This window comes from Embiotoca jacksoni, unplaced genomic scaffold (assembly GCF_022577435.1).
Source record: "Embiotoca jacksoni isolate LCO1_2020_lvr unplaced genomic scaffold, fEmbJac1.0.p SCAF_11, whole genome shotgun sequence".
NCBI classification, from domain to species: domain Eukaryota; kingdom Metazoa; phylum Chordata; class Actinopteri; family Embiotocidae; genus Embiotoca; species Embiotoca jacksoni.
The window spans coordinates 6,201,030-6,228,569 of NW_027185241.1; the positions used below are offsets into that span (position 1 = coordinate 6,201,030).

Here is a 27,540-nt window from a genome sequence, read left to right on the forward strand (position 1 = left end):
CATCATAATGCAACAAGTTATTTAAACATATAAAATGACTATAAATGAGCTAAAAGATCATGTAAAAAACTAACTAACTAACTATCAGTTACTATTATTGTTGCAGCTGCACAAAATAAAGTCACGGGCAACACTTAACTATGTCCCACTGATTAGGACAAATGGTACTCACTATAGGTAGATTTCACTGGCTTGTGCGTAAAGGTTATTATGTAGGGTTCATAACTAAAAGCCTGCATCTAATTTTCAGACATTACATTTTTCTTCTTGTTCATTCTATATTTGATATTGACTTGTCTGGCAGTTACACATTGTGCTTGCTACATAAAAGTCAAAAGATAGGTACAAGAGTAGAGTCTCAATAATGTGGTTTCATTGTGACAACAGGTATGAACAGTCTGACTCTGTGTTCATGTAAAACAGTGAAGCTTAATTACGTGTAAGCAGCAATCATGTGTATTCTCCCCGCTGTTCCCCTTATTTACACAATCAAAAGACAGCGTAGTACTCATCTCTGGGATTACATATTGATCACATGATTTTACAAGAGTCCCCGTTTGCCGGCGTGGGAGTGGGAGTCCTGCGGTGTCTCCTCCCTGTGAGCACTGCTGTGCTGAAGCTGAGGCCTTGAAAGGCGCTCAGCAGGTTAAAGCCGTCATCCTTGGGTTTGGTTTCGGGATGAATAATCGTCGAAAGCTTGTGGGGGAGTGACACTTTGCTTCCGACAGACCTCAGGTGGTTTGTGTCCGTCAGGCTCTAAGACATGAAGGAAAAAATAGAGGAAGAATATAAGTGAAAGGCTCAAGATGTGACAAAATATAAGAACTTGATTATCCAAATTAACGAACTTAAAGCTTTAGTGAAGTACTTTTACAAAAACGAATGTGTTACATTCAAGCCCTTGCTAAAGGAGTTCAAACCTCCCACCAATAAATCTTCAAGGGTTTTTAAATCTGGTGTCTGGTGAGACAATCCAGTGCTGGGCGGAAGAATGCATACTGGGCATGCTCTATGGACAGAGCATGTACACCACAGTCTTCTGGCAGACAAAGAAGCTCAGATCCAGTTTAGCCCTATGCTTGAACGGAAACAAAATATTTCCATCATGCAGCTCCTCCAGACTTTTCAAATGTTATGGGACCAAATGGATCAAATCTGACAGTGAAATGAGTCCTTGTGATGTCAGTTGTCTCTTATTTCATTTATCTGTCAACTATTAACAATGTATCCTCCGGTTTACAGACACACCAGTAGTGATGGAGAAGACTACAGCGGAGCCTTTGAATAAAGCTCGTTATAATCACCTTCCACTGACAGAAGGAGGAGTCAAAAGTTCCACACTGCACAACTGTACAATAAACTACACTTGTAAAGAGTAAGCCTATTATTTATTGTTTTGGTTTGACAAAGAACGCATACCTCTAAAAATGCAGGGTGGAAATTGATGCCAATTTTTGTCAAAAATATCTATTTTTGTTTGGCAATGTCAGGACTGTGTTCCAGAATTAGTGTTCCAAAACTGTGTGTGGGTCAGATTTATAACTACTGAGTTATGGCCCTTTAAATGAGACTTGATAATAATTACATTTGAAATCTTTTCAAAAGCAATTTACCATGGAAACAGGTAATAAATCCAATAATCTGGCAGATGGTTAAAAAAAAAAAAATAACTACAGGGATTTAAAAAAAAAAAACCCACATGAACAACTATTTAAGGGTGGTTTAAATATGTTATGTATCAACTTTGGTAAAGCTTGAATAAGTTTGTGTTTCACAAAAAATTCAAAACAGCAGGAAATCAGTGTGTGTGAGCTTTGAACAAAAGCATTTTGTAAATTGTTCCATTTTATAAACTCATTATATCTGCAGAACTGCAGAATATCCTGCTAACTTACAATACTTCTTTTCAGCACGTATCATATTTTGTTCTCTCTCTGACCTCAGACAACTGATATTTTTTCCTGAAGTGAGTTCTCATAGCTGCTCTCTCTGCGTTCTTCTGAGTGTTCATTGCCTCCCGCAGCTTTCTGTAAACACAGCAGACAAACACAAATACACCTGACATATACCAGACAGAATTCAGCTCAAGCATTGTCTCTATCACAGCACAGGTGACATGATTTGAAGCGATTCTTTTCAGTCGCCTACTCCAATGAAAGCATTTTGTGACAACTGGAGACAGTAATGCTGTAAAAATGGTACATTTGAAAAGCACAAGTGACAATTTCATTAACATAAAGTGTTTACAGCGGGGGAAACTTTTATTTTCATATGTGATGGATCAGTTCCCATTTTCACCTGAGAATTATAAAACCACACCCGTTTACATGTTTTCATAAAGAACCTTTGCTGTCTCTTTTAATGGTGGAAGAATAAAGCATTCCTCAAGTACTGTAAAATGTTGTGGTACTTGTATTATACGTCCACGTATTTCCACTCATTCTGTTTAGTTCATACAGCTTCTCTACAGCAATTCAGAAGGAACTATTGCCCTTTTCCTTATTTAACTACATTTATCTAACAGCTTCAGTTACAAGTTATTTTACAGATTTAAGATTTCCTTACAAATTTCAAAAAGATTTTAGTTTTTAATAAAATATCATGAATGAAACTAAATAGTTTAATAATTGTATAATAATAATTGTTCAAATTAGCTTTTTCTTAACTATCTAAAGATACAATGTCATATAATAGTCTCATCACAGAGTACTTTTCTTTAAGTACATTTTAGCCCCTTCAGTAACATTTCCACTGCAAGTATTGTATTGATGTATTTCTACAGTAACAGATGTTGCTGCCTGACTTAAAGTATCTGAACACTTCCTTCACTACTGCATGTCTGTTTCTACACTATACACAGTGTCCACTTGCCTCTCCTTCTCCAGATCTGCTTGGTACAAGCAAATGACTGGCGGGTCTTTGGGATGTGCAGTTCGGAGGGGAGGCGTCTTCCCCAACCTGTTGCGTCCTCCTCTGCCTCCCCCACCTCTGGCCCTCCGATTTCTGCGTTTGGCACACAACTTCCTCTCCTTCACCTTTGACACACAGCTGGTCAGCTTCCTGATGGGAGCCCTCAGCGACTTCTTTACCCTCACCACAGACTCCATGATGAGCTGCAGCTCGAGGGATTAAAGGGAACGACCACACCTCTACTTCCTCGACAGATGATGAGTGAATATATGATGGTTTTCACCTTCGCTCATGTTGTGTTGCTCTGACAGGACAAACTCGGGACACAGAGTTTCATGTCTCACAGCAATAACTCTAGTTGAGACCTGCCAAGGACAAGGACAGAAGTTAGAGAAGGCTCAGACACGCAGACTTTGTAAACACACACCTGCTTACAAAGGTTACATACACAGATGAAATGTTTATCATCTAGAGGGAGTTACAAAAAGAGAAAGATGGAAACCACACAAGGACATAAAGTGACAAATAGCACACTAAATTATGGACAGGCTATTTCTCACATCATTTGTTACTATTTATTCACACACACAAAATTGGTTTAGTGTGGTCTTCCCCTCCAAAGCTTTCTTACCCTGCAGGTGGCCACAGTTGGCCGAAGGTTCACAGCATAAAATCCTGATAAAGCACCCGGCCAGATGGCTTCCAACACCACTAGACAATCACTTTCCAGACAAAAGTTTTCAAACAAACTGGAGAAAATAATAATAAGAAAAAAAATACGGAAGACTCTCCACAAGATGTTGTTCCTGTGCTCTCTTGTCCTCCCAGGACAAAATTACTGCTTGCTGTTCAGGTTTCAGCCTCTGCTTCCCTCTTTCCCTCCTGCAGGCTCGCTCCAAGCTTCACCACCCCCAACTCTCCCATACAGATTACCACTTAAAGGACTTAATGAGGGGAATCTCGTTAGCCGTGGCAGGGAAGGCACACGATGACACACGTGTTATCATGAAGATTTAGAGGCGTCGGCTGATGTCATGTTGAGTGACACACGCATGCATTCATCGGCCTGACATCAGCATTGTTTTTACATTCAGAGACTCTTTTGTACTTTTGGATCACTGTAGTTCCCGCGTCGTTTTCTTAATTTAATAAATTCAATTAGATTTTATTTATATAGTGCCAAATCACAACAGAAGTCATCATGGCAGAGTCCTTGCAATCTTATAGAGAGAACAATTCAACTGTTCCCACATGAGCGAAAGTTGAAAGAACAACTCCCTTTTGACAGGAAGAAACCTTGGAAAGAGCCAGTCTGTCCATCTGCCTCAAATGGTTTGGGTGAGGGGAGAGCGGAGAGAAAAAAAGAACAGCATAGAGAGACAACAAACAAAAAAAATGGGCATGTTGATGGGGCCAGTAAACCAAAATCTGAAAAATGTAGCCTCGAACCAGACATACTTTCAGAAAGGTACAGGGAGAGAAAAGACACAGTTAATGACAAGCAATGGTGGCATGTTAATGCATAGAGAGTGAAAAAGAGAGTAGAGGAGCTTGGTACATCATGAGAGGTCTCCCAGCAACCGAGACCTGAGACACATGGTCCTAACTAAAAGCTTTATCAAAAAGCAAAGTTTTAAGTCCAATCTTATAAATGTATTTAAGAAAATAGGAGGGTAAAGGTAAGACTAGCTGGTACTGGTATGAAAGTCATGCAGATATACGTAGCTTCCCAAGCATCTTTGATGCCTTAGAAGACCATTTAGTTCAGTGGGTATTTTGCAGATAAAAAGATGAGCAATGATGTGGAAATGAAACAAAGAGACATCTAGGTGGAGAGTCTGGCCTGAGAGCAGCATCTGAATCATTGAGGGATAAAAGTATTGACAGCTGGATCGAAAAGCTGCCCAAACTGTCCAAGAGGAAGCGACAGAGTGAGCTCACCATCAAGTGCCTCCACCAAATACAAAATATGAGAGTAAAGCTGTTTAAAGATGCAGAGGAGGTTTTTCTGCATCAGTGAAACAAATCCTAGAAATGTTTTCGACAATCTCTGCAAGTTGTTTTAACTTGTTACCTGCAACTTTAACTGCAAGAATCATAAAAAAAACAAATTTAACAACTGCCTAATTAATATGTTGTATTGAAGAAGAATACGTCCTCACCTGCTCACAAACAATGGATCAGATATATGTTAGTGAAAAAGAAGATACAAGTAGTGAGACAACGTTTAAATGCTCGTTGATCAAATTAGTATCGACACTGATTAGCTATAATGGAAAATATAGGAGATTGAGTGAATCTTTTCAATAATTTTTTTTTATTTATCCCTCAGCCATGTGATTTTCCTGCTAATCCATTGGATTTCTTCAATTATTGTTTTTCTTTTTGCAGATGTGTGTCTATTATCACGAGGAGAAACTGTCAATAGCTTTTATAAGTGACATATAAACATTTGCTGAATAGTTTTTGACACTATATTTGTATGTAGAAGCAGATATAAGGGCATTTTAAATATTTTATTGTACGTGTCAACTGGTATGTCCTCTATCAGGACATGGTTTAGGACTGCTTTAATACTCTCTGCAGCCATTCATTATCCGTTTTGCCTCCCCATAGTCAGTTTTATGCTCTGTGACCTACTCTAATGCCCTCATTGGCCCCAACAGCACATACCCACACTTTAGCCAACCCATCTAAAATCCTTTGATTGCTTTTTTACCTTCTTCCTATTGTTTCCCATCTGTTCCCCCCCACCACTTCGATTTCTGTCAGGTAAGGAAGCATTAATGCTTTAACAAGATTACAGGAAGAAGCCACGCCCCCCCTTAATGATCCCAGTAACAAATCTGAGTTCAGTTTACCAATCCAGGGTTCAAGCACACAACAGTGACTGGAGGAAGGGTGATGTGGCTCTGAGTCAGCAGCACTTTTAACAGGAAAAAGGCAGACAAAGGGACAGAGCTCATTACTGAAAACTTCCCTCTAATGTCTGAAGCGGTCAGACAAGGTGTTGACATCACAGTCCGGTGAGAACTTCAGCACAAAAAGGCTAACTCATGGTTAAGTATTAAAGGGAATTACCATGACAAAACATGACAGTGCGTGTGATCACACATGCATCTATTGTGTAGGTAATAAACACATATAAAGAACATAGAGAAAAAAATTAAATATAAATATATAATTTAGATCTTGTAATAATTTTGGTGTATTTGATTCATTGTGTTAATGGGCCCCTTCATCTTGAGGAGGTGATGGAACTTTAACTGTACTAATTCAGTATTAAAAAAATATTATTGTGAAAGCAATTAGCATAATGATCAAAATACATTTAAAATTATTGCTTTAAATAAAACCAATACGACCACCACGGGATTCATTCTTGTCATCCGAGAACAGAAAGTCTTTTAACACTTTGAATTTTGTTTAAATGGATCTCAGTTTCCTCCGATTCTGATCATTACTGTTTTCCTTAAACCTAAAGACAAACATCCAGTCTGTAACCTAAAGATAAATATCAATTCTCAAATTATTTGATAGGCTATTACTTCTTTACTTCAATGCAGTGTTATGACCTTTTTGTTAATTGTGGTCACATTATACTACGCCTACGGTTTATTCTGCATGTAATATCATGTAATTCTAGTTTGCAGATACTAAATATCCTGTTCAGGTGTTTCTTTCCACGATGTCACAAGAAGGAAACCGGAGCAAACAACACAGAGGCAGGTTACGAAGCACACGATGAACTGTACTTAACGGGCAGGAGGTGGGATTACAAAGATCAGCCAGGTAACAAAATACAGAGGGTGAGGCCGAGTCAGGGTCCAAAGTTACCAAGTAATTAACAAGCAAGATAGAACAATACACGCTTTAACACAGATAAACTATAAGTTCTGATCTGTCAACCCAGCAGCGGCAGACTGGGAGTTCATATCCTAAGTGGCCTGATTGACAGAGTGACTGCAGGTGTGCTGATTGGGGAACTGGGAGCAGGTGAGGTGGGAGTGGCAGCCAGCAGGAAGAAAGACCCCGTCTCAATTAGTATACTTCATTGAGTACACTCACATGTTAGTACGCTTATTAAACTGCCGCTCTGCACTTACGGAAAATGACTGTAACATTTGAATGCATCCCGCAAATATATCTGCTGACTTTGTTTGGTTATTTGAGCTAAATATGAGTGTGTTTTCATCCATACAATAAACATACTGATGGCTTCTATCTGACAACAGTATAGCGATACCTGCTGAAAAATACAACATTTTGTGAGGTCGCATAAAATTTGCTGTGGTAAAGAGCAACGTTCTGCAACAGTTGCATCTGACAATTTCAGCAGTTTGAAATTCAGTTGTCGGTCTCTTCCTTTCTGCAACGATGGCAATGTTGAAGGTGAAAAGTGTCTACTGTTCCATGTTAAAAAAAATGTTTACCATTTTGTGTCACCACCGAGTTGCTCATGGTTCAGGTGGAAAAGTAGATTATTTAGTTGCACAGCATGTTGATCCAATGATCATCATGTCTTCGACTCACAGACGTTAAGAAACTTTTTTAATTGTTTTCTTTTGATCTTCGAAGCAGCTGCCTTCAGTTGTTTTTTGTCATGTGGGATTTCTGTCTTCAGCAGGGTTTAATTCTGGATTCTTCCAGTGTTTGTCTCTGGTTTGGTTGCATGTCGAGGTCCGACCGATGAGATTGGAGGGAGTGCTTTGTACTAAAAGTGTGTGATTGGTTGAAAATATCGTAACATTGTTGTAACTTCAGTCTTATTCTCAGACTAAATAAAAGTCCTGTTGAGACAGTAAAATAACATTAATGTTTGCAGATATACACTAACACTGATTAACATTAAAATGTCTCTATATTGTAATTTCAGCTCACGCTCATTAACAATCTAAAATTACTTTCAGCATTGCAAAGGAAGAAGGTCATAAACAAATATGTCTTCATGTCCTTACTGCAAACACAAGAACACACAACTGTCCAACACACACTTCAGAGGTAAGGTCTCATTTAGTCAGACACACACACACACACACAAACACACTTACCGAGGCAAGGCTGAAGAGGAAAACTGGCGAGTGCTCCCTCTCGGTCAGCCGTGTGACCATGCTCTCTGCTGAGCTGCACTCAATCAAGTTGCCAGAGAAGGGCTGCGAGTCAATGGCATTTGCATGAGAGGTGTGTGTGTGTGTGTGTGTGTGTGTGTGTGTGTGTGTGTGTGTGTGTGTGTGTGTGTGTGTGTGTGTGTCTGTGTCTGTGTGTGTGTGTGTGTGTGTGTGTGTGTGTGTGTGTGTGTGTGTGTTGCTCCGGACTGGACTGCTCGCTGGCTGAGGAACTGAGAGGCCACGATCAGAATGCGAGAACTGAATTTATTAAACGACTGCAGATGTCATTCGATACAAAACTTATACCAAAAAACACAGAAATTATTGTTATTAAGTGACTGAGAGCACAAAACTAAAAAATATTGTGTTAAAGGATCATATCCCTTCAGGTTTTCTATTTACTGAACATTTCCTCTAAATTTTAGAGACACTTTATTTTTTGTTTTGTTTTACATTTTCAAGTTGGTGCAAATTTCCTCTACTTGCATCTCAGTCTTTAGAGGACTACACCTGTGGGTTTGCATGTTTTAAACTATTTACCCCCATTCAAGTATATTTTTTAGATAATTTATTTTCAAACCATGTTTCTGCTGTTTTAAGGATACATTTCTTCTCTAGTTTTTCCATTTATTTTTGAAGTATATGAAAATCTACAAGCAGACTAAAACTCGCTTGAATTTCAAACCAAAAAGACCAAGTGTCCTTTAATTATGGCCAAAATTGAAAGATTGTTTCTGATCTCAAATGGTTCATACTGTTCACTTAAGTCTACAGTAAAATGTATAAATATGCAATGATTTTAAAACATTTTGATAGTCTTCTATTTGATTTTCATGCAATACAGAAACGAATGGAGAACACAGGAAGCCGGAAACATGCATTAAAACATGGTCAGCAAAAACATTTAGATGTCCTTTTGGGAGGAAGTATGTGCTAAATGAATGTTATACAGGTTTAAACCTTCAGCCACTCATCTTCAGCTTCCCTCAAACCACTGTCAACATGTCAACATGTGTCCTTCCAGAGAGTTCTTTAGCAATCCAGCTGCACATCCCACCCATCGACGTCAACGATTAATTTACCACCATCACTGTACAGACCTCATTAGGCAAAAATTTGGATAAGGCAGAAGTAAAAATGTCCCTTTATTTTTATTTTTTCAAATCTCACTGTCCTAGTGATGGAGACAAGGAGACTTATTATATTTTAAAAGTCTCCCGAGTGACTCTTATCTGTAGAGCCCAAGGTTGTTCAGTTTGGTCTGAGAGTGTGGCTGACTGAATTTGGGTATTTTTCAAGGCTGATGTCAGAAATTTGCCTCAGCTAAAGGGCTTAATTAGTAAAGACTCCTTAGTATCTTTTCAACTTTCTTTGTACACACTATGTTAAATAAATGAATTAAATTGTGGATATATTAATTTCCTGCTAAATTGAATTAGTCCCTCCTGACTGAAATGTAAAATATGCATGATTTGTGGCAACTGAACTCAAACTTGCAAACCCACTGGTACATACTTCAAAGTGTCTTCTAAGGGTCATCTGCTCATATCAGAGCTGTTTCTCCAGACCTGACTCCTTCCCGAATGATGAAGGGGCAGGAAGAAGGGGTGGTGCAGAGCGGAGGGAAGAGAGATACGTTTTGAGGGCTCGTACTCCAACATCCTCTCCAACAGATCGAAAAACTGGTGGTGTTCTGTCCCATGTGACAACAAGTACTTCTGCAAAACCAGAGAGTATGTCATTCAAGGGGTAAACTGATAGCTGAATGTTTGCACTCGCCTCAGCTCACCCTCAACGGTTTGCACTTGGATTTAACGTAACGTCCGGCCTTGGAGCCCTCGTTCCAATCTAGACGGCCACGGTGGAAATACTTCTGCTTTCTGAGAAGAGAAAAATAGTCTAAGTAGATGGTGTCTGGTATAAGTGTTTATGTTTTACAGTAAGAAGGGCCAGAAGTGTTTTACCTGCTCTTCCGAATCATTCTCTGAGGAATTGGTCCCTGTATTCTCTCCATCATGGCAAGATGTTCCTTGTTGTCATGAGTCTGTAAGTGAACAGATGAACACGTGAAGACCAAAACAACGAGATTAATATCATCCCTCTTTGAACATGCTGCACATGTGACCTGGAACAGTGTGAAGCCTTCGTAGTATTCACACAGGATGCAGCCGATGCTCCACACATCACACGGGTGACTCCATCCCAACTCTGTGGGAGAGGAAAGAGCTTCGTCACCAACCAAACAAGACAAACAGCCCCTGGTTCCTCTCCAGGATAAATCGACATCTCTTACCCAGTATGACCTCCGGGGCTCGGTAGTGACGCGTGGAGACGACGACAGAGTGGTGTTCGTGGTCAAAGGTGGCGCTGCCAAAGTCAACAAGCCGCACTGTGGTGTCATTTATTCTCCTTTCATTGCACTTCTAAATGGAGGGCAGACAGAAAAACTGACCAGTCTCTAAAGTTTTGTCAGTTTATTTCTCATTTTGGTAGCTCCGCCATCGTTCCCATTGCTTACAATAACGCTGTGAACAAAAAATGCAAAGGCTGGGAAACATGGAAACATGTACCCACAATGAAATCTGGGAAAGAAACTTGAGTGCTCAGACAAACTGAAAGTGTGCACATCCAGTATGTTGGTATAAATCTCTTATATAGTAAATGTATATCAGTAAATACGAATCTACTACCAGCAGCCAGCTAGCATAGCTGAAACTAAGCTAACCTGGTGTAAAAAAAAAAAAAATTTAAAAACCGCTCAGCGTATAACTCCTCCTAAATGAATAACTTCTTGTTTTTATGGTTCAGTTTTTCTTACAAATTAAACAAACAATATTTAACATCTCGATTAGTGAACCGATTAAATTCTTGTTGGTGGACTTTGTTGTGTAAGAGTAGCTGTTTTCCCCTGTATAAAGAGTTTATGCTTTGATAAGCTGATTCTTAGCAGGAAAATGAATAAGCATATTTCCCACAAAGTCAAAAAAAAGGTCTAATGGTTCAAATTTGAACCAATTAGTCTGTCTGTGGATTGTTAAGGTTGTTAATCGGGTACTGATTCAAGTGTTTGCCTCCGTTTCTCTTCCAAAAATTATTCTTTTTGGCAAGTTTGAAGCTTAATACACAGGAAATATGACAGCAATGATTTCCCAAACCAGACCCAAGTTGAAATAAAATGGGGTTTTCCATGAATAAAAATGTTTTGTTTTTTTAAACAATATTTCTTGAAACATGTCACATTGTCCCTCTGAGGTCGACAAACACATCTCACAATCACTCTGGATAAATACAGCATGTGCCTATAAAGGGAACACATGTAGATGGCTCACAGTTCGGCTGAGACAAATTTGCATCCAAATAGGCGAACACAAAGCGAACTCCCAGGTTGTTCTGCCTTCACTTATCCCTGCTTATTTAACAGCCTGGTTTACTTGTGACCCTGAAGGCCCCAGCTTTCATGGCTGCAGTGTTTCTGACCTTCTCAGTGTTGTATACAAGGGAGTAGTCGGAGTTGACAAAGAGAATGTTCTCGGGCTTCAGGTCGGTGTGAGTCAGCTTGTTGTCATGGAGAACTGCAATGGGAGACAGAAGAGGGGGAGAGGAAAGAAAGCAAATCGAGATTCGCCAGCAGCCGACGCCCTCCTCTGGTCACATTTTGTTGGTTAAACAGTTGAACATCATGACCGATTTATGGGAGACTGGAAAAGATGGTGGAAAAACATACCCTCATGAAGCCACTCTGTCTGATAAAATGTTGGTTTAATTAATAATAATAATTAAAAAAAACAGGACAGAATGTGCTGCTGCAGTAGGCAATTTTACTTAATTACAATTTGCTTGAAATAACATATTTTCACCACTGTATCACTAAAAATACGTAATTGAAGGGTGCCTTTAAAAAATATATATATTTGTCTGTGATCACCCCTACCACTGTATACATTGTTTTAAAAAAAAAAAACAGACACTGTCTGAATATTCTGCTGCCATTTTACTAGTTTGGAGCGGTTCGGAGCCAGAAGTGATCGTATTTGGGCAAGCTGGGGAGGAGTGAGCGGTGGATTTCACTCGATCTGGTTGGGAACCCGAGGACAAAACTTCCCACCCACCGACAGCGGAAACCTGCCTGCACCACAGGCCTGTCAATCAAACAGACATACCTGCAAAATCAAGGCATAATATCTTATGAATGATAGGATTATTTTCAGAAGAACTGCCAAAAAAAACTAATGAGAAGGAGGGACTTAACAAATCACTATAATGACTCGTGGAAATTTTTTTATTGATTTCGTATTTCATGAGGGAACTTAAATGGGAGTCTATAGAGCCAGAGGCTTTTTGGAGCCAACCTCTAGTGGTCTTTAGTGGTATTGCAGTTTAAGATAGTTCTGCATTGGCTTTATTTTTCAGACTCGGAAGCTACGTCCACTTTTATGTAGTCTATGAGATCGGGCTTGAATTCAAGTTTACCGGTGCTTCTTTGGTGGGCGGGGCTAAGTGGAGTGATCTGAGGCAGCGGTAGGAGAAGAGGAAAGTTTTTTGAATGTGGTTGTTCAACTTGCCTACTGCTGCTTTAATATTGATTGTGATTGCACCTCAAATAGTTACTGAGTGCTTCTGCTTTGGAAAATGATATGTGATACAATTTTAATTAAATATCCCTGTCTGAGTCAAAAGCTAATTTGTTGCCATAATATCAATTAAACCACCAGGTTACTGATATTATGCAAGTGTTTTAAATGAATGTTAAATAAGTGGCGTGAAGAGTAATATGAAAAACAGACTCAGTCCTGAAGATGCACGCTGTGTCCAAAATTGCTCCCTGTTTACTTCATACAGCACTACACATACATCCGCCATTTTATTCAAGTATACAATGATTTTGTTCACTAATACAGTTTTGGGATTTTGGACTGTTGATCAAACAAACAAGTAATTTGAGTGCATCTCCTTGGGCTCTGGGAAACTGTGATAGTTTGAAATTGTCTATTAGTATAAATCAAGTTATAGATATAAATCAATTAATCAGTTACGAAAAGTAAATGTTAGTCACTGTCCTAGCTACTTGTTGTCCTCGGGTCTTTCGTGACCCATTTTCAAATCCATTTTGGGTCACGAAAGACAACGAGGACAACAGAAAGGTTAAATCAGGAACATTTGTCATGTCCTCAGGTGATAGTTGCCCTCTGAATATTGTGTTTGCTGCTCCATCAGACAGCTGTGAACAACCTGCTTACTCTCATCACTGACGCTGATCCAGAGGAACAAGAGAAAAGAAAGAAAAAAAAAGAGTGTGGTGCTGAACAGTTGGTGTGATGCATATTGGACTCACAGCTGACAGCGTGGCAGATCTGCCAGGCCATGTTTCGGATCTGGTTCATTGGATAAGGCAGGAAGTTGTTTGATTTCAAGAAGTCAAAGGTGCTGAAAGACAGCAGCTCGAAAGCGATGCACACATGGCCATAGTAGTTAAACCAGTCGAGCATCTGCACACAGTTGCTGATGGGAAGAGAAACCCAAAGGTGCAATTATTAACACATTAAACAAGTAATATTATTTCAACACTGAATAAAATGACAAACGACTCACTGTTTGTTGTTTGGATCCGTCTCACTGATCTTCTCCAGCACATCGATCTCCAGTTTGGCTGCTTCTCTGTACTTCTCCTGGTTCTTAATAATCTTCAGGGCAACTCGACTTCCTCCTCTGTGTTTAAATACTGTGCTTAAAAATAATAATAACCCATGCAAGCTACCGATTGATTTCATTTTTAGATCAAACAATTACCTGCTGTGATCCAAACATTGCACGACTTTCCCAAAAGTGCCTTCACCTAAAGTGTCGACTATCTCATCTGTAACACAGATTGAGATTAGAATAAAAAATGGAGCGCTTTACGGATGCTGCTCAAGCTTCCAGCTGCTCTGACACCTACATCTGTCTTCGAGGACATCCGCACATTTGTAGATCAGGTGACCATTTTCAGTGTCCCGCTCGTTGTGGCCTGCAGCCTCGCTATTGCTCCGCTGCAAACAAAGTCAACCAAATTCATGACCGCTGGAGCAAAAGACAAATAATCATCACTCTCCAACTAAAAACAGATTGAGTAACATCTGACCTCCGAGCCTGAAAGAGCAAAGGTCACCAGCTGGACATACACCTGACTGCCACTGATGCATTCAAACATACCACCTTTCAAACACTTACATATTCAGTTGAATCTGCACAGGAAGGTTCTCAATATTATGCACGTCTTCATTCATGGGGCCGGGGCATTAAGTTTGTTCCCAGTGACCTGGGGCCTCATTTGTAAAACATTGTGTGGGATCCATACTAAAAGTGTACATGCGCACGGGGTGCATAAAAAAAAAAATTCTGATTTATTAAACCGTGCACACGCACACTTGCACGCAATGTTCCCTTTATAAATCACAATCCACGTTGAAATGTGCGCGAGTAGATCATATCCCGCCTTCAACACGCCCACGTTCAACCATAAATTGTCAATGCAAAGCATATTATAAAGGTTGATGCATATAAAAGTAGCCATGTGGATCAGTGGTTCTTTGGTGAATCGTGTAAACAACGGAGGGAGCCCCGGAAATATAACTTTTCCGAGGCAGAACTCGAGGCGTTTGTGGACGAGGTGGAGGATATGAAGCACATATTTGTTCGGTTGTCACAGCTGTGGGATCAAAAACTAAAGGAAACGCAGCGAGTGGTCACGTGATAGAAGTTCCGCCGCGATGTCTCCATTACGCTGCGCTCTGTGCGCCTGAGAGCGCAGTGGAAACACTTTTACACACAACAACTGCATTAAACTATATGTCCACAATATGAGAAACATATTTACTGTTCTGCAGTTCTTTAACCTGATGCTGTTTCATGTTATCTTGAATTTTTACAAAGGATGATGATTCGTTTGGAATGTAAATGCGGTGAAAAGGAACGTGTTGGAGTTGGATTAAATGTGAGATATAGATTTGCTTCTGTCATTTACAGTTCAAAGTTGCTCGTGGAATGATTATAGGCCACGAGCCAAAATGACCCTGCTGGTTGGAATGTTAATAATAAAATGGACCCGTGTCCAAATAAGATGTGATATGAAGTGAAATGAAATATGTGAGATGCTTCGTAATACGTATCAAGTTGTCTGTCAAATTTAATTTCTACAATCAGGCTTCAATTCACCACCTCACCGTCTGTGTCGCCAATTTTCCCCGTCTCCAAAACGTGCGTACGGATGGGTCAGAGTTTGCTTACAGGTACGGACTATTTACCGTCAAGTTTGTTTTTATAAAGCCCGACTTTTGCGTAGGGAGTGGCGTACACCTTTTTCAGGCCCCGTTTAGTGCTGACACAACAGTTATAAATGAGGCCCCTGAGCTTGTTCTAAAGGAGGTTAATAAGAAATGCCAAGTGACTTCTGGCCTGTTCGGAGGAGCTGAGGCTCTATTTCCATCCACATTCTGAGACTGTTATTAATATCAGAAGCCCAGCGTGTGAGTAAGTGAGGTGACACTTGGTGCAGGCCACAGACCACAACATAGACACAACACTGACGCAGATAAAAAATAAAAATAAAAATCTGCAGATTTGTTGCTAGAAAGCCAATGAAGATACAACTTACGCATTCAACCTCAACACACAGCGCAGGTGATATCAGGTCAGAAGTAAATCATGCAGATGCACAAGTGACAGAATGACAAGAGCTGTAAGAACATGAAAAATGCATACAGAGAAAATGCAGATACTCACGGGCAGGCAGAGGCAAACACAGTCCACAAAACCTTTACACAGAGAATACAGCTCTGTCTTTCCCATTATACAGAGGTGAAGATCTACACAGAGAGGATGAGTGGAGCAGGAGTGGATGCAGGGATGTTGCACAAAGGTGAAGGAGAGGCAGATAAAGCAGCAGCAAGACTTACAGGAGTTGTGGAAAGAAAAATCACAGAGGACTGGACGCTAAATATTAAAGCAACAGCGCAGAAAAAAACAGAAGGACATGGAGTTGTGACAAAGTAAAAAATAGCCTGCAGTGTTGTCAGCAGAAACCAGAATTGAAGGAGAGACACAATTTAAGCAGTCTCACCACAAAAAGTGACAAAGTAAAAAAAACAAAAAAACCTTCAGAAGTAACAAATAGAAGTAACAAATCAAACAGCGGAAAAGAGCTGAAGTACAGACAAACACGGAAAGTGAGGGACAGAAATGAGACAAAAAGACAGGAGGTGGACGACAGACATAGAGAGAGAGAGAGAGCAGAGACAGACGCTAATAATAAACTTAGGTCACAACCCCCTGAGAAAGTCTTGAGAGGAGAATCAAGATGTGATCAGGGGGAGGAGGAGGAGGGTGAGAAAGATCCAGTTTCACTCAACTTACTTACTCTCCTCCTTGATCCTCCTTAAACCCCCCCCCCCCCCCCCCCCCCGCAACATGTCCCACTCTACATACTCCAGATACCCTCCAATATACAGTTTATGCTTTATATACAGAAATAACTGACAAGAGTTCATATCAAGATTTTATTTTGTAGCTCACATTCAAGGGAACACACCTTTTCAGCAGAGGTTTCTGTCTGTGCAGACTAACATCAGGCAAGTTCATGAAAAATATCACAAATATAACAATAAAAACTGTTTAAATACTTTTCTGGAATCTCATAAAGTTGATGCAACTTATTGGTCGTATTAATAACAGGGACCAATGATGTAAACAATGTTTTTTTTTTTACTTAAAAACGCAGCGTAAAATGTTTTAAAAACGTAAATAATTTGAAACATATCAGGAAGAGACACGGGTAACTATTCTTATGAAATGATCTTTTACAAAACATTTGACTTCTATGACTGTTTTGTGTGTCTGATATCATCTGAATCCAGAATTTGTCTGAAAGTGAACACAGAAAATGCCAGAACATGAGGCTCACGATGAGACTTGAATGACAAGTGGACACGCTAAAAAGTCTGTTACGCCTCGTCCAAGTTGGATCCTGGTGAAATCAAGATGTCGCCATAAGGCTCGTCCTGCTCCACCTGCAGCTTCCTGGACGATAAATTCTCTGCCCGCACACACACACACACACACACACACACACACACACACACACACACACACACACACACACACACACACACACACACACACACACACACACACACCAGGTTTAACACGCTCAGTATCTTGAAAACAACAAACACAGAAAGATCACAGTCATAAGAATATGAGAATAATAGCACATGAAGAACTGTCTAAATCATTTCTCTCTGAACTTCTGTACACGAACCACAAGTTTGTTGAACTGATGACTCCATCTGCTATTTTCAGACATTACTCAGCCTTTCTCTAAACTGAAATTCATTGCTGTGAGATCATTTGTTGGCGATGTAACATTAAAGGACCACTGCGACAAGCTACGTTTACAACGACATCCCCAAGATATGAGTGCAGAGGATGTTGTGGACGAGGATACATTTCACAGTGTTCATCAGAAATCGTTCTGTTGCTATGAATTTCAGTTCGGGCAGTTTTCGTCGGATGCTGTCGTCGACGCCGACCCAGAGAGCTGAGTGTGTGTTACTATACATGAACGTTTTACTCCTCACTTGAACAGAGGCATGCTGGAGACCTTTTTCAGGACAACAAACTACAACAAACTGGAAAAGACGACTGAAACTAGCAGTTGTTTTTTTGACAATGTTGTGTTGTTTGTCTTCACAATAGCTGCTAACATTACTGTACTGTATATGATCAGTAGATTCCTGGTGAATAACCAGCTTCTTTCCTCTCTGTTGCTCTGTGCAGACGACATCGTCTGGCTGATTATTGTTTTTTTGTTTATGGCTCCACAAGCAGGACAACTTAAAGTAACTTCAACTTTCTCACTCAATATAAGACACACTGAGGAATTTAGTGCTTCAATTGACTTCATTTACCATCAACAATGGCAAACTTTCCCTTTGACTCAATTTCATCATGACTAATGGGACAATAAGTGAAACGTCCTCCTTACCCAGCAGCTTCAGAAACATGTTGCTGACAGTTTTGCGGTCGGCCTCTGGTGGCAAAAGAGACTGAAAGGGTACAGGAGCCACTTCGTGCTCAGCCACCTCTGGCACCAATCTGGACGCACACAAACACAAAACAGCAAACCAATCTCCAAATCATAAGAATTTTTTTTTTTGAAACTGGGCAAAACTACATCCTCATCGCAGAGTTTTTAGGGGTTAGAAATGGTTACCCTGGAGACTCTGCCACTTCTTTCCCAAGCAACTCATCCCCCACCTCTGGGATGTCCGTCATTATAGAAACAGGCTTGGAGACGGGGGACCTGCCAACACACACGTGTGCAACATGCATTTAAGTGTGACTTCAACCACACACTTTCAGAGATCTGTCTCTGTTACCTACACTTCTCTGTCCGATGTCCAAATGGGGGAGATCTCACGAGACGGCTCCTTTTGGTCAGAGCCCTCCAGTGTCAGAATATCCTCAGCTGGACACACACACACACACACACACACACACACACACACACACACACACACACACACACACACACACACACACACACACACACACACCAGGTTTAGCATGCTCAGTATCTTGAAGACAACAAACACAGAAAGATCATAATCATAAAAATATGAGAATAATAGCACATGGCATGAAGAACTGTCTAAATCATTTCTCTATGAACTTCTGTACACGAACCACAAGTTTGTTAAACTGATGACTCCATCTGGTATTTTCAAAGACATGACTCAGCCTTTCTCTAAACTGAAATTCATTACTATGAGATCATTTGTTGGCGATGTAACATTAAAGGACCGATTTGCCTATTTTCAACCTTATCTCTAGTTAACTGAATCAGGGATATGACGTGGAGGACAGTTTTTGTTAATGTTCCCTGTGTCTCTGGGAAGCAGCTGCTGAAATTCCTGATTTAGTTTCTGTTGGCATGGAAGGCCAACACCAGCCGCTGTTTGCTCTCTGCAGCTCAGCGCCTGGATTGTCCTCGCCAGTCATGTCCTCTTGCAAATCAGTTATTCTTCTGGCACCGGTGATATTGTTTGACGTGTAAAGGCACTTCGGGCTAATTGAGTTGTCTGGGTTGCAACGGTACGCTCTGTGGCTCGCTCAAGAACAAAATAAAACCTTGTCGTCTTCGCTTGCACTGCGACAAGCTACGTTTACAACGACATCCCCAAGATATGAGTGCAGAGGATGTTGTGGACGAGGATACATTTCACAGTGTTCATCAGAAATCGTTCTGCTGCTATGAATTTCAGTTCGGGCAGTTTTCGTCGGATGCTGTCATCGACGCCGACCCAGAGAGCCGAGTGTGTGTTACTATACATGAACGTTTTACTCCTCACTTGAACAGAGGTGTGCTGGAGACCTTTTTCAGGACAACAAACTACAACAAACTGGAAAAGACGACTGAAACTAGCAGGGTTTTTTTTGACAATGTTGTGTTGTTTGTCTTCACAATAGCTGCTAACATTATTGTACTGTATATGATCAGTAGATTCCTGGTGAATAACCAGCTTCTTTCCTCTCTGTTGCTCTGTGCAGACGACATCGTCTGGCTGATTATTGTTTTTTTGTTTATGGCTCCACAAGCAGGACAACTTAAAGTAACTTCAACTTTCTCACTCAATATAAGACACACTGAGGAATTTAGTGCTTCAATTGACTTCATTTACTATCAACAATGGCAAACTTTCCCTTTGACTCAATTTCATCATGACTAATGGGACAATAAGTGAAACGTTCTCCTTACCCCGCAGCTTCAGAAACATGTCGCTGACAGTTTTGCGGTCGGCCTCTGGTGGCAAAAGAGACTGAACGGGTACAGGAGCCACTTCGTGCTCAGCCACCTCTGGCACCAATCTGGACGCACACAAACACAAAACAGCAAACCAATCTCCAAATCGTAAGAAAAAATTTTTTTAAAAACTGGGCAAAACTACATCCTCATCGCAGAGTTTTTAGGGGTTAGAAATGGTTACCCTGGAGACTCTGCCACTTCTTTCCCAAGCAACTCATCCGCCACCTCTGGGATGTCCGTCATTATAGAAACAGGCTTGGAGACGGGGGACCTGCCAACACACACGTGTGCAACATGCATTTAAGTGTGACTTCAACCACACACTTTCAGAGATCTGTCTCTGTTACCTACACTTCTCTGTCCGATGTCCAAATGGGGGAGATCTCACGAGACGGCTCCTTTTGGTCAGAGCCCTCCAGTGTCAGTATATCCTCAGCTGGACACACACACACACACACACACACACACACACACACACACACACACACACACACGTTAGAGGACATTGCACTTTCTTATAATCATTCCCCAGAGGCTTGCCGTAATCTTTAATCACAAGTGATACACGCCTAACCCGACATCTGACCTCTGCCTCACCCCTGTAAATGTACAAAACACTTCGGCTTGTGCCAAATGTAACTGAATGCCAAACACGTTGTAGACAACATGGTGAACACAGACACAAACTGTCCCCAGTGAACCACATTAAACGTGTCTCATTTCATTTAGTTATAAATTTCATTCATCACGTTATTTTCCAGAAAACATTTTACCTGAAAACTCATACATCTCTGATTCTGTCACTTGTCTTGGGACCTGTATTCACACACAGATACATGAACAGGTTAATAATCTGGTGACTTTTCCCATCTTCAACCTGCTCAGAAAGACCTCACAGATATCCTTTTCACCACTACACAAACAAACAAACAAACAAACAAACCTCCTTGGGGCTGAGCTCCACTCTGCCCACCTCTGTTTGGGCCACCTCCATCATCTCCCGCTCTCTTTCAGAGTCGGTGGACTCGGGCCCTCTCTCCACGACCCACAGGTTCATACTCAAGACAGGCGTGATGGTTGCAGCCTGTCTCCATAGAAACTGAACTTCTTCAGGCAAGACTGTGGGGGGGAAACAGCTTCATTGTTTATTTTTGAAAAGATTACTTGAGTAAGGTCCTTCAGTAGCTGCAGAATATGAGAAGTGTGTGTGTGTGTGTGTGTGTGTGTGTGTGTGTGTGTGTGCGTGTGTGTGTGTGTGTGTGTGTGTGTGTGTGTGTGTGTGTGTGTGAGAGGAGGGGGTGACGGAAGGGTAGAATTAGAGATTTAATGTGTTTCACTTTACATCAGTTAAATAATTAAGAGAAAAATTAAGAGGCAACAGCATTAAAAAAAAAAAAAACATATTTCTGAGAAGATTAGAGGCCTCTAATCAATTCCACTCCAAGTTGTTTCACAGGAAACCAGACTAGAAGAAGGCTGCAGCTTAGTATTAATTGGAAAATGGCCATAATAGAAAAACGGAGTAGATTCACAGCTCGACCCAACGTCAGCCCCAGTAGAGAATATCTGAAGACACCTGTGTGGGTGTCAGTGAGCAGAGCCTTTATCAGATGTTTTTGTATAAATGTGAGGGTGCGCTGCAGTGTTTTTTTTTTTTTGAACAGGTGTGTTACTGACAGCTACAGGGGTTGTTGAAGAGCGCAGCAGCAGGATGGCTCCTCTGAGAGGAAGGCAGGTGGACAGGCGGACATCTGGTCTCGACCAGAGGGTCGTTGATCTGCTGCTGCAGCTCCTCCTGGCGGATCTGCGTCTCGGGGTCGTAGAAGATCAGCTGCCTCCTCCTCCTCCTGATCCTCCTCCTCTTCTCTGGAGGAGGCACATTCTGGTGGTGGGAGGAGTGTGAGAAATACATTTATTAGTGGGTCGCACTTTATAAATTTGTAAAATGTTACAAATGGCTTCATCAATCCTTTTATTGATTCATTATAAGTGATTGGTAAGAACAGCTTTTGACATTTTTGGGGACAATTTTGTGCCTTTATTATCGCGTTGACATTATGGAGCTGATGGAGAGACGTGGAGAATCGCATGCAGCCAAGATAGTGGCTGCAAAATATGTTCTGGCAGGTGGTTATCCACAACATTAAAGTCCATCCAGTCGACTTGGCTAGATGGACGTTTTTAAACAAATTTGATTAACTTTATTATGTAAAATCTTGATAAAAGGTCTCTTTTTATATAAAATATTCTGTCTTTTGAACTAAAACCACCCAAGCCAGCACCTCTAACTCGACACTTCTCGGACTTCTTTCTCGTTCCCTTGCTGCAGTGGGTGGGGAGGGGATGCCGGGCACAGACACGGGGGTGAGCTGGTCTATGGGGGGTTTGGCCTCCTCCACAGCCTGGCCTGGCTCCTCCTGAGGCAACAATGTGGCATCTTCACTGGAGACAGTCGTGGGCTGCAATCTGATACAGGCGGAAACACAGTCAGTAGATCTGTGTGTGTTTGTGTTTTTGTGTTTTTGTGTAATGACTGTAGGTAATTTACTCAAGAGTGGATCCTGTGATCTCCTTTTTTCTATCTTTCTCCAGGTCTTCCTCTCCTTCTTCTCTTTCTATCTCTCTTTCTTGCTCCAACGCGATCACTTCCTCTCCTTCTTCTCTTTCTATCTCTCTTTCTTGCTCCAACGCGGTCACTTCCTCTCCTTCTTCTCTTTCTATCCCTCTTTCTTGCTCCAACGCGATCACTTCCTCTCCTTCTTCTCTTTCTATCTCTCTTTCTTGCTCCAACGCGGTCACTTCCTCTCCTTCTTCTCTTTTTATCTCTCTTTCTTGCTCCAACGCGGTCACTTCCTCTCCCTCTTCTCTTTTTATCTCTCTTTCTTGCTCCAACGCGGTCACTTCCTCTCCTTCTTCTCTTTCTATCTCTCTTTCTGGCTCCAACGCGGTCACTTCCTCTCCTTCTTCTCTTTCTATCTTTCTTTCTTGCTCCCCTGCTGTCACTTCCTCTCGTGGTCTCTCCAAATCCTCTGTTAGAAAATGTTAAAGGATGAATAACAAGCAAACCTCTCTCCTTCTAACCTCTGTCTTTAAAACTGCCTGAAAGTTCTTAGTTTTGCCACACACCTTCTGGAAAGTCATCTGTTTCGGCCAACAGGAAGTCAATAATATCTAGATGTTCATCAGCAAGCTCTGCACCTTCAAACTGACAATGAGAGGAAGAAATTAGATTCTAAATTTGAATGTCTTTACACGCGTTTGTTTGAACAGCCATACCTCTGGAGTGGGGATGGTGACAGGCTCCGTCTCTCTCAGAGTGATGCTCTCTGGAGATGCAGTTATGCCTGCAGAAAACACATTGGATGACACTAATAACAAGATGCAACTTCAACAGCGACACAATCAAATGAAGCCAGCAGGAGAGGATGCAACTAATCAAGTAGAAGTTAAAGTGATCTCTTCTGCCAGGGAAATCTGGCTGTGCAACACTTCCTGACTCGCTTGCACTGATTTATAATTTCTCTCCGGTCTGTATTTCTGCCTTGATTTGCTCTCTGAGCTCTGTTCATTAGTGTTTCTGTGCCCATTACTGCACACAGCCTGCCATGCTGTACATATAATATATATATATATATATTTTACATGTAAATAGAGAGTGTGATAGTTCAATTTCTTATATTTTTATGATGCATTTGAGGGTATGAATAGTGAAAGAATGTTTATGAGTGATTATCGTCAGACTTACACCTGAGTTTGTGCTACCAGGACAATAACTTGTATGTTTAGAAGATGCAACAAAGACTAAGAAAAATGCATGAAATATTGGCAAATCCTGAAAATATAACAATTTATTGTTAACAGGTTTTAAATTTCACCTTTTTGAGACACATTTGATCTATCTGGCAGTTAATTTATCATTTCAAGAGTTATATTTATGGGTGTTTCTTGAGAGTGCATCCTATTTTTTATGACTGCAATGGCCCAGCGTCCTGAAGACATTATTTCATTATTATCATTTCATTACAGCACACCAAATCGTCTTACCGCCTTCTGTTGCAGCTGCAGCAGCAGCAGCAGCAGCAGCTGGACTCCTCAGTTCAGGATGCTCAGGAGATGCTTCTCTCAACTCCCAACTCATCTGAGAAGCAGTAAGATTATGTTTACTTTATATCAGTACATCTATTTAAATCATTTCCAGCTTTATCACCACTTACAAATGTCTGCTAACTGTAATCTAACTTACTGTCATTCCTGTGTTTTCAGCTAACTGTACCAGTGTAGTGGGACTGGGAATGGCATCCTGCACGTACATCGCTCCAAACAGAGGGTCAGGAGCTCCTTCTGCCTCCTCCAGGAGAGACAGAGCATCTGGCAGGACCTGAGCTTGTCTGGAAGAAAACAGGAGGCTCAGCAGCAGGAAACAGGGGTTACAAATGTGTGACATTTGAAACACCTGTTCTCACCTGCTGTGGTCATCCATATCAATTTTCTGCGATTTCCTCCACTTTTTATGCAGCTGGCCCACGACGGAATAAAGTTCCTCTGAGAGGACACAAAGTTCAACATCAGCTCCAGTACACTCTCGTCTCCCTGTCTTCTAGTCTGTGCATGCTTTCTTACCCAGGAGAATAGTACACTGCTGGTGGTAGACCACAATGACGCCATACTGGAGCTGGGAGGAGAGGTAGAGGGAGAAGCGGGGTCGTGGCAGACCTGGACGAGGTGGTGGGATGCGCTCCAGCAGGTAGTTCATGATGTCGTCACTGGATGGGCGTTAGTTCTATTGCAACAACTGTACCGACTGAAAATATGAGAAAATGACTCAAATAACTACTCACCAGGTGTTTTGAACGTTGACTTTCAGGAATTCCCGGCGAGGAACTTTGATGCCTTTTGTAGCAACCAGCCTGAAATGGACACAGCACATCGATGCAATCTTGTTTAATATTATTTAAGACTGAAAAACAGGGGCTTAGCTTGGCTGCCTGTTGGATGGGACTCAGCAATGTTGGTGCATTGAGTTTAGTTATTTACACTTTATGAGCAAATATCCTACAAAAATGTCAGAATGTTCTTATAGCTTTGACACTTTTTGAAGCTTGTTTAAGCTTCTGAACAAGATTTATAAAGATGTTTGACTCTCACAGTGCAGATCATGGGACATTGTTAAACATCACACAGGAAAATAGTCAAATCAACTCATCTTATGTAGTTTACTGAATGTATATAATATGTTAATTTATTTTTAATTTGAGTAAGAATGTCTAATTTTTTTTAATTTTCAGACCACTTCAGAACTTGTGAAAATAAGTTCCTTTTACATAAGAAACGTTGTCGTTTGAAGACGTAAGATATGATGGAAACTTGGTATATATATGTCATGGTTTGTTTTTCTTCCATTAAAAACAATTCCAGTCTGTCTGAGAGAAGCCCCACAGATGTGTAGTGACTCCAGAAAATATTTGGCTTCAACAGCTGCTGCTGTAAGAAATCTATGTTATTTGGATGTAAAAGGAAAGCAAGTCCGTCCATGGGATTAACCTGATGTATTAAGGTTGTTGAAATTGTTTTCTCAAGTATACAGCAGCTATTTACCTCAGCTGGTTTGACAAAACTTAGGTAGGCAATAAGATGACTTTGAATTAATTAATCAACCAACAAGCTTAGTTAACGGTCAAGTTAATAAACCTAAATGATGGGGCTCAAATGTTCAATTAATAATGCTGGGGCATAACACTCAACCAGTAGATAATTAACATTATCACATCGACCCATAATGATATGGGGATTTTTCAGTAAACATGAACTCTTGAGTCAGAACAAAAGCCTCCAAATAGACCCAACTGTTAAAAGTGAGTGTTTTTTTCAAACGAGTCAAAGCTTATATTGAAAATTATCCCAAATTCTACACATGAATAATCTAGCACTTTCTATGTACTCTTTCATTTGTGTTTTCAACCGATCAAATGACTTAAAAATAAACCTTTTGAGTTGGGAATGTCCTTAGTTTACATATTTTAAATCTCATCGGGTTTTTTTCTCTCTCTTTTAACCTCAAATAGCATTTGAGCCCTCATCTTCAAAGCTGTTTTTTTTTACAATTGGGACTTCAAACGCTTCAGAAATCTTGTTTTGACTGTGGTGTTTCTGTTTTGTTTTTTTACCACTGGTGCACCTGCAGTCTGACGTCTTTATTTTATTTATTTATTTAACTCTCCTCGAAGTTCTTTTAAATGTTGGAGAAACTGGGTTTTAAGGCTAAGCTCAGATATGTAAAAAAAAAAAAATATATATATATATATATATATTATAGATTCCCAGAGAGAAACGTTAAGATATGTGCTGGACATTTTTCCACGAGGAACAAAAATACGTCAGCAGAAACATTAAGCTGCGTCTGTCTCTGCTTTTACTTCAGTTATTAACGTATCTAATCACTTTAAGTTGACTAAAACGACCGGTGTCCTGTGACTACAGGAAGACTGGGACAATAAATAACCACTTTAGATAGCCTGAATGGATATTTAAGGGGGTTCTCGTGCGAAAGAAGAGGTTTTGCGCATTTAGGATGAATTTTGAGGGTTCTCGTGTCTTTAAAAACCCGCTGTGTCCAAGTCGAGTCTCTAACTAGAGATGCAAGAAAACTATATTAGCTATATTCTAATCCCGTTTAAGAAATTCAATCAACAACGGGATGTAATGGCAGTTCGTATAGCACTGAAAAATATAATTGGCCTACAGAGTGAACACTTTAAAGTAGCTGAACTAAAGGCACATTCAACGATTTACTCACCAGATAGTAGAGAAGCATCCTGTGTGGCGCTTTAAAACTGTTGGGTAGTAAAACATTTGAGCAAATCTTTCAGAAAATAATGAAATAGCCGATGAAGGTGATAAAAGGTTGAGAGATTAGTTTCTGCTTTAAATCGGAGCCGATTTGGTCGACTGTGTGACTGATGTTTATTTATTTTTGTCTGAGACAATCTGATTGGTCGGTCCCGATGGGAGGACTTACCGAATTTGATTGATCTATTTGTCACATGAAACAATGAAATACACCGGAAGTAGATTTCATGACAACAGAAAAAAAAAGACATACAATTTGCTGATCACTGTTCGGCATTAAGAGCACGAAGTAAAGATTATCCAACTCCTTCAAACTGTAAATTCCTCTGTAAGACCAATGAGAGAGTTCTCATAAATAACTCGTTTTCCATCTGGAAAACTAGAATTACAGCCTTGTAATTGTTTGCCTCCACCAACCAGTCAAGTTACAGTTTCGATCCATGTCTGTCCAAACTCATGTAATATATGTAGTGAAGACTTCACAGGAATTTGGCCAACAAATCAGATTGAACACAAAGTTGTTGCCATGACAGTGGACAATGCTTCAAATAAGCATTTTGCTGCAAAGAAAGTACGACCCTCACGCACATCTTTGACCCGACAGCAAAGATCTATACAGTGACCACAATTTCAAGGTGGACACCCAACATTAGTGTCACGGATTCAGATGTGAATTATGGTCTCCCCTTCTGTTCCTGAGTTATGGCATTGACTTAAAACCAAGTATGATTTTGCAGAACATTATAATGTCTCAGTGGTGTTGACCTTTGACCTCTTGAATATAAAAAAGTCATCAATTCCTTCTACCCGACATTTGTGTGACATTTTGTCATAATA

At 40.6% G+C, this 27,540-nt stretch overlaps 3 protein-coding genes across 4 annotated transcripts; all 3 read right to left on the minus strand.

The window, feature by feature from the left end:
* Positions 1-531: 531 nt before the first annotated feature.
* On the minus strand, positions 532-3,107 carry LOC138192100 (complexin-4-like). Its single transcript, XM_069139294.1, has 3 exons — positions 2,868-3,107; positions 1,940-2,023; positions 532-756 (listed from the first exon to the last, which is right to left on the minus strand). The coding sequence occupies exons 1-3, from the start codon at positions 3,105-3,107 to the stop codon at positions 532-534; spliced, it is 549 nt and encodes a 182-aa protein (XP_068995395.1).
* A 5,161-nt stretch (positions 3,108-8,268) lies between these two features.
* clk2b (CDC-like kinase 2b) lies at positions 8,269-16,287 on the minus strand. Of its 2 annotated transcripts, XM_069142690.1 has the most exons (12): positions 15,950-16,287; positions 15,777-15,859; positions 13,954-14,044; positions 13,806-13,872; positions 13,608-13,724; positions 13,351-13,517; positions 11,496-11,590; positions 10,312-10,441; positions 10,144-10,226; positions 9,983-10,062; positions 9,808-9,898; positions 8,269-9,736 (listed from the first exon to the last, which is right to left on the minus strand). In XM_069142690.1, the coding sequence occupies exons 2-12, from the start codon at positions 15,840-15,842 to the stop codon at positions 9,554-9,556; spliced, it is 1,170 nt and encodes a 389-aa protein (XP_068998791.1). In that variant the 5' UTR covers positions 15,843-15,859; positions 15,950-16,287; the 3' UTR covers positions 8,269-9,553. The 2 variants fall into 2 exon arrangements, with proteins under 2 accessions (XP_068998791.1, XP_068998792.1); XM_069142691.1 differs by lacking the exons at positions 13,954-14,044; positions 15,950-16,287 and having other exon boundaries at positions 15,777-15,791.
* Positions 16,288-16,566: 279 nt separating this feature from the next.
* On the minus strand, positions 16,567-27,311 carry LOC138194175 (meiotic recombination protein REC8 homolog). The gene is made up of 20 exons (XM_069142700.1): positions 26,651-27,311; positions 24,696-24,764; positions 24,478-24,620; positions 24,321-24,399; positions 24,101-24,245; positions 23,902-23,995; positions 23,134-23,201; positions 22,984-23,062; positions 22,406-22,886; positions 22,140-22,323; positions 21,535-21,739; positions 20,801-20,976; positions 20,631-20,673; positions 20,209-20,293; positions 20,039-20,128; positions 19,810-19,919; positions 18,435-18,519; positions 18,265-18,354; positions 18,037-18,146; positions 16,567-17,085 (listed from the first exon to the last, which is right to left on the minus strand). The coding sequence occupies exons 1-20, from the start codon at positions 26,704-26,706 to the stop codon at positions 16,994-16,996; spliced, it is 2,484 nt and encodes an 827-aa protein (XP_068998801.1). The 5' UTR covers positions 26,707-27,311; the 3' UTR covers positions 16,567-16,993.
* Positions 27,312-27,540: the final 229 nt, after the last annotated feature.

Excerpts from the sequence above, each read along its gene's own strand:
- clk2b (XM_069142690.1), bottom strand. The coding sequence starts at position 15,842 with ATGGGAAAGACAGAGCTGTATTCTCTGTGTAAAGGTTTTGTGGACTGT. Across the intron at positions 13,725-13,805 it reads CAATGTTTGGATCACAGCAG|AGGAGGAAGTCGAGTTGCCC; the intron begins GTAATTGTTTGA and ends ATTTAAACACAG. Across the intron at positions 10,227-10,311 it reads AGCCCCGGAGGTCATACTGG|AGTTGGGATGGAGTCACCCG; the intron begins GTAAGAGATGTC and ends CCTCTCCCACAG.
- LOC138192100 (XM_069139294.1), bottom strand. The coding sequence starts at position 3,107 with ATGGAGTCTGTGGTGAGGGTAAAGAAGTCGCTGAGGGCTCCCATCAGG. Across the intron at positions 2,024-2,867 it reads ATCTGGAGAAGGAGAGGCAA|CTGCGGGAGGCAATGAACAC; the intron begins GTGGACACTGTG and ends GTTTACAGAAAG. Across the intron at positions 757-1,939 it reads AAAAATATCAGTTGTCTGAG|AGCCTGACGGACACAAACCA; the intron begins GTCAGAGAGAGA and ends TTCATGTCTTAG.
- LOC138194175 (XM_069142700.1), bottom strand. The coding sequence starts at position 26,706 with ATGTTTTACTACCCAACAGTTTTAAAGCGCCACACAGGATGCTTCTCT. Across the intron at positions 23,202-23,901 it reads TGCAGCTGCAACAGAAGGCG|GCATAACTGCATCTCCAGAG; the intron begins GTAAGACGATTT and ends TGTTTTCTGCAG. Across the intron at positions 19,920-20,038 it reads GAAGTGGCAGAGTCTCCAGG|ATTGGTGCCAGAGGTGGCTG; the intron begins GTAACCATTTCT and ends GTGTGCGTCCAG.